The sequence below is a fragment of the Aplosporella prunicola genome (genome assembly GCF_010093885.1).
Source record: "Aplosporella prunicola CBS 121167 unplaced genomic scaffold K452scaffold_79, whole genome shotgun sequence".
In the NCBI taxonomy this organism is placed as follows: domain Eukaryota; kingdom Fungi; phylum Ascomycota; class Dothideomycetes; order Botryosphaeriales; family Aplosporellaceae; genus Aplosporella; species Aplosporella prunicola.
Window position 1 is genome coordinate 6,367 of NW_022983607.1, and position 6,271 is coordinate 12,637.

At 24.3% G+C, this 6,271-nt stretch overlaps 2 protein-coding genes and 5 pseudogenes across 7 annotated transcripts; all 7 read left to right on the forward strand.

The window, feature by feature from the left end:
- Positions 1–29: 29 nt before the first annotated feature.
- Positions 30–602, forward strand: K452DRAFT_238711 (uncharacterized protein; the record flags this gene model as incomplete). The annotated part of the gene is made up of 1 exon (XM_033537670.1): positions 30–602. A coding segment is annotated over one exon (573 nt), but the record flags the coding sequence as incomplete, so codon positions are not given.
- A 224-nt stretch (positions 603–826) lies between these two features.
- K452DRAFT_t171 lies at positions 827–898 on the forward strand (annotated as a pseudogene). The gene has a single exon. The product of its transcript is annotated as a tRNA-OTHER (tRNA).
- A 465-nt stretch (positions 899–1,363) lies between these two features.
- On the forward strand, positions 1,364–1,434 carry K452DRAFT_t172 (annotated as a pseudogene). Its single transcript has one exon. The product of its transcript is annotated as a tRNA-OTHER (tRNA).
- A 97-nt stretch (positions 1,435–1,531) lies between these two features.
- K452DRAFT_238703 (uncharacterized protein) lies at positions 1,532–2,077 on the forward strand (the record flags this gene model as incomplete). Its single annotated transcript, XM_033537667.1, has 1 exon — positions 1,532–2,077. A coding segment is annotated over one exon (546 nt), but the record flags the coding sequence as incomplete, so codon positions are not given.
- Positions 2,078–2,744: 667 nt separating this feature from the next.
- On the forward strand, positions 2,745–2,826 carry K452DRAFT_t173 (annotated as a pseudogene). The gene has a single exon. The product of its transcript is annotated as a tRNA-OTHER (tRNA).
- Positions 2,827–2,928: 102 nt separating this feature from the next.
- Positions 2,929–3,000, forward strand: K452DRAFT_t174 (annotated as a pseudogene). Its single transcript has one exon. The product of its transcript is annotated as a tRNA-OTHER (tRNA).
- Positions 3,001–5,957: 2,957 nt separating this feature from the next.
- Positions 5,958–6,030, forward strand: K452DRAFT_t175 (annotated as a pseudogene). Its single transcript has one exon. The product of its transcript is annotated as a tRNA-OTHER (tRNA).
- The last annotated feature ends 241 nt before the right edge of the window (positions 6,031–6,271 follow it).

The window sequence follows — 6,271 nt, forward strand, 5'->3', positions numbered from 1 at the left end:
AAAATAAAATTATAGTAAATTCTTGACTACTGGCACTAGAAAGTATTTATGCTACTATACATGGTATCGTGACGGGGCAAATAAACCAGACAAAAGGTCAAATCTACTTCCCTTTCATGTATACATTATTTATATTTATATTAGTAAATAACTTAATAGGACTAGTTCCTTATGGTTTTGCAACTACTAGTCATTTTATATTAACATTTGCATTAAGCTTTACAATAGTGCTAGGGTCTACAATTCTTAGTTTACAGAAACACGGTTTGAAGTTCTTTTCACTCTTTGTACCATCTGGTTGTCCTTTAGCACTATTACCTTTGTTAGTTTTAATTGAATTTATTTCATATTTGGCTAGAAATGTGTCATTAGGATTAAGATTAGCTGCAAATATTTTAAGTGGTCATATGCTTCTAAACATCCTTAGTGGATTTACATACAAAATAATGATGTCAGGATTCTTATTTTTGATACTAGGGTTATTACCATTATCATTTATTATAGCTTTTTCAGGTTTAGAGTTAGCTATAGCATTTATTCAAGCCCAAGTTTTTGTCGTTTTATCTTGTAGTTACATTAAAGATGGTCTAGATTTACATTAAAATACATTAAATTTTAGTTTTTAGTTTATATTTTTTAGTTTTTAGTTTATATTTTTTAGTTTTTATTTTTGAGATATAAACTTAATATCTAGAGTTTTTAATGAAAGCCGTTTTATATTATAAAATAAATAACGGAACATTATAAATTATATACGGTTTTTAGGTGTAATAAATATTATTTTAATAGCTAATGGAGAAGAATAATGAAACATCCTGAATAAAAATATGTCGTAGACTAATGGTAAGTCGTAAATTTTTGGTGTTTAATTATGAGTGTTCGAATCCCTCCGACATAAAAAGGGATGTTGCAGACGGTTCTGTGTTTTGATTGCAGATCTTAAATTTAAAAGTTCAATTCTTTTACATTCCTTATGTTATATATTTACATTATAATTATTAATAAACCATAGAAAAAAAATAAGTAACTAATAGATCTATTAATTATTTTTTTTAAGTTTATTTACAACTATTTATGTTTAAGATATTTATTATAAAAGTCTTTATTTATTCATTATAATCTTTATATGTATATTTATTAGTATTATAAATATTATGGATTTTATTAAATTAAGAGATTTTCTAGTCCATTTGATAATCTCTTTTTATTTTTCTTAATTTAAGAGATTTTCTAGTCCATTTGATAAAATCTTTTTATCTTTCTTAAATATGGTTTTTATGTATTAAAAATTATATTTTTAAGTAAAGTAATCTTCTAACATTAAATAAAACTATAAAATTTTCACATTTTTTATTTTTATTTATTCCTATTAGCTTAAGGGTAGAGCAAGATACTTCTAATATCTGTATATGAGTTCAAGTCTTGTATAGGAATCACGATATACACTATAAGCTGTTTTATAGTAAATTTATTTTAATTAACATTAGGTGCATTATATAATCTAAGTATTATTTAATGTTATCTAATTATAATTATATATAATTCTTCCGTTATCTCTATTCTAGAAATACTATCTTTAACTGTTCCAGTATTATTATCCATAGCTTATGTTACTGTTGCAGAAAGAAAGACAATGGCTTCCATGCAGCGTAGATTAGGTCCTAACTCTGTAGGTTATTTAGGTTTGTTACAGGCATTTGCAGATGCATTAAAACTAATATTAAAAGAATATGTATCACCTACACAGGCTAATATTATATTATTTTTTTTAGGCCCTATTATAACTCTTATATTTTCTTTATTAGGTTATGCTGTCATTCCTTATGGTACAGGCTTAACTATCGCAGATATTAATTTAGGAATACTTTACGTATTAGCTATGTCTTCGTTATCTACATACGGTATATTGTTAGCAGGTTGGTCAGCTAATTCAAAATATGCTTTTTTAGGTTCACTTAGAAGTACAGCTCAATTAATAAGTTATGAATTAATTTTAAGTACTGCTATTTTAATAGTTGTTTTACTTACTGGTAGTTTAAACTTAACTGTAAATATAGAAGCTCAAAGATCTATTTGATTTATTTTGCCTTTGTTCCCGGTATTCGTAATTTTTTTTATAGGTTCTATAGCTGAAACAAACAGAGCACCATTTGATTTAGCAGAAGCTGAATCAGAACTGGTAAGTGGTTTTATGACAGAGCACGCAGCAGTTATATTTGTCTTTTTCTTTTTAGCTGAATATGGTAGTATTGTACTCATATGTATTTTGAATAACATTTTATTTTTAGGGGGATATTTAATCGAACACACAATTATTTTGGAAATAATGAAAGCAATTTACTATGAACAAGCAGATTCTATTGAAAATGATGCTATTATGCTTTTATCTAATCCGATATTAAATGGAACATTTTCGGGTTCAATTTTAGGTATAAAGTCTATAATAATGATTTTTATATTTATCTGAGTTAGAGCATCTTTTCCTAGAATACGTTTTGACCAGTTAATGTCATTCTGTTGAACCGTATTATTACCTATTGTTATTGCTTTTGTTATATTAGTACCTTGTATTATGTATGGTTTTAATATTATTCCAAATAATATTAATCTACTATAGAGACTTACATGAAAAGTTTTTTTGTAATATATATAATTAAATTTCATATATTATATATTATAATATTTTCTATGTTAATAAAAGTTATATATAAATGAAAAAGTTTTTTTATGTTAACAAATTATAAATGACTATGCTGAAATTGGTAGACAGGTCTCACTTAGGATGAGATAGCTAACGCTGTGTAAGTTCAAGTCTTACTAGTCATATTAAATTAAATCTTATCTAATATGTGTATATTAAAAATTAATAGTATATAATAGATATTTAATATTCTAATATTAAAGCAGTAAAAAGTTAAAAAATTTAAGGTGGATATAACTCAATGGTAGAGTAACTGTATGTGGCACAGTTTGTTCTCTGTTCGAATCAGAGTATTCTCCCGTTTTTTTAGTAATTATAAAAAGATTAAATTAAAAAATGAATAACTAAAAAAATAAAAATATCGTTTTTTAAAGAATAAAAGATTCTCTTTTTATTGTAAATGGAAAACTAAATTATATAAATATCTCTAGAATAAAATAAGGAATAAATACCTATTTGAGTTCATATATTTAGCTTAAACTATGAAATAATAGTAAAAAAGATAGAAATAAAGGATTTATTAGAAGATGTAACAGAACTGTAAAAGATTTAAATATAGCATTTATTATAAGGAGGTGTAATAAAACTAATATAAAGATAGCTTTTCTTAAAAAGAAAAAACTAAAAGGTTAAAAAAAATACTTTTCTAGAAAGGACGAATTATTAAAAAAATTTTTTTTTTAGAAAAAAGTTATAGAATCTATCTAGATATATTTCTTATAAAAGACTATAAAAAGGTAAAATAAAAAAAATTAATTATTAACTTACTAAAAATTTCTCTATTTGAGATAAATAGTACGTTTTTTTTTCAATAAAAAAATACAATAATTATATATTTTACAATACTACTATTAGCTGTAGTTTTTAGAAGTAGTTTTTTATATTGGTTACAAAAAAGATATCTCTTGATTTTAATTAGACTATTTATTATGAAAAAAAATAAAAAGTATTTACTTCTTTTCACACTAATTATTCTTTAGTTTTAAATATAAATATTAGTTTATTTGTAAACATTAGTTGTAATCTTAAAATTTTTTTTAGATTACCATAGTTTTAGTAAAAAAAGTTGTTATAAATTTTGTATGGTTATACATAAATAATTTATAGCTTTTTATAAGAACAATTAGCTTAAAGGTAAAGCAATTGTTTTTTTTCAATTATATAAGTTAAAATCCTATATTATTCACATGACTACACTTTTAAACCAAATTAAATATAATACTAATAATATTAACGTTAGAGTCCGAAAAATGCTTTCAACGTTAGTGTTGTTTTCCTATACCGTAGAGGTAAAAATTTCATAGTACCAAAAAATTATTATATAAAGATGAATATAATAGAATGAAAGAACAAAATAAGCTAAATAAGGAGGAATCGTTTAGAGAAAAAAAAATAATTGCCAAAGAGATTGAAGATAAATACAAGTCAAATGAGGATTTAGACTGATAAATAATTATAAAGTTAGAAGATCTTGAAAATAGTTTAACAGAAAGATTTCCTGATATTTATAAGATTTGAACTTATATAACCAACAAAAATAAGGCTATTTTAGAGGAAATGGTAGCTAGAAAGGGTAATCGTTACTTATATTATGTGGCTGATAATTCAGATTTACCGGGTAATATTACAGATATTCAGGACGATAAAGATATTAAATGGTATACAGCTTTATCTACAGCTTTAACAGATGTACAAGATATTGCTGACGAGTCTTACGATAGAGTAATAAAAAAATATGGAAAGTGTACCCAATTTCACTGAAATGGTTAAAAATTTTATTGAGTAGATAAAGAACCTACATAATGATGTTAAGGAAGATAACCGAAAAATACGAAAATCAATCAGTGAAAAAGCGGGTAATTTAAGACGTATTGAAAGAATCTTAGATGATAAATTGTATAATTCACCTAAACTACCAGTGATGAGGGGATAATGGTGACTAATTATGCAGAATATGAAAGTGGTGCGAGTTCTAGTAATCAAAGCTTTAGTAAACCTGTATAAGATGTGGGGCTAGCAATCAAAGCTTTAATGAATCTGTAGAAGATGTGGGGCTAGCAATCAAAGTTTTAATGAATCTGTAGAAGATGTGGGGCTAACAATCAAAGTTTTAATGAATCTGTAGAAGATGTGGGGCTAGCAATCAAAGCTCTGATAAATCTTGCAAAAATTAAAGCCTAGTAATGAGAGCTATCATGAATCTCGCGAAAATGCAGGACCTGGTAATTAAAGATATGGATCATTATTAGATGATTACGCAAACCCCCTGAAGAAGAATTTGCTGATTATAAGGGTGATGATGATTAAAACACCATTTTTTCTTTTATACTTTTTAGCTTTTCTACTTTTCAGCTATTGACATTAGGATATTTATGTTTTACATAATTCTTTTAATTTTTTTTTATTGAAGCACAACGCGGTATTTAGCTAATATTCTTGAATATTATACTCAGCTTAGATCTCTTGTAGGAATACTATCTTTAACTGTTCCAGTATTATTATCCATAGCGTATATTACTATAGTATAAATAAAAATAATGGCTTCCATGCAGCGTAGATTAGGTTATAACTCTGAAGATTATTTTAGTTTATTTAGGAACATTACACGCATTCTCATATTAAGATGCATTAAAATTAGAATTTTTAGGATTTGGCTATGTAATTTATACCAAAATAACACCAATGCGTAATTTTTAGTAATTTGTTTATTATTATAGAGGTTCAGATTTTTAGTACTTGGCTATGTAATATCTACAAAAATAATATAAAAAATTTTATATAAATACTTTTAAATAAAAAGAAGATAAATACTTTTATAAAAAAAAGAAGATATATACTTTTATATAAAAAGAAGATAAATACTTTTATATAAAAAAAAGATAAATACTTTTGCACAAAAAAGAAGAGAAATAATTTTATATAAAAAGATAAATACTTTTGTACAAAAAAAAAAGAAGAAAAATAATTTTTATAAATTTAATATCAATTTTTCGGAATTATTGCATAACATCAATTTTTAGCTTTTAGTATTTTTTCTTTATAAAAAACAAGACAAATATTTTTATATAAAAAAACTGTAAAAGGTATAAAAGATCCTTTTGTAAAAAGGACGAATAAGATTCTTAAAAAAAAAAAGGTTATACATTATATTTTACTATATTTTAATAAATAATAGTAGCTATATTATAATCTTATTTAAATAAGTTTAAATTATTAAATACTTCATAAAGGAATTAGCTTAACAAAGGAAAATACAAAGGAATTAGCTTAACAGGGAGAGCAACCGTTTTACATACGGTAGGTTAGGTGTTCAAACCACTTATTCTTTAAAATTTGTTTTGAGTTTGGTGATGGCTCTGATTTAACGCTATCCAAATGTTTAACACATGCTAATTGTACGTTTAATTTTATTTTTAAAAGTAGTGTACAGGTGAGTAAAAGATTAAATGTCTACCTTAAAGTAAGGCATAAAATACCTTATAAATTATGTTTTATTAATTTTAATAGAACTAAAAAAAAAAAGAAATTTGCTTTAAGATGTTCGTTATATCTTGGGCAGGTAGTAGTTAA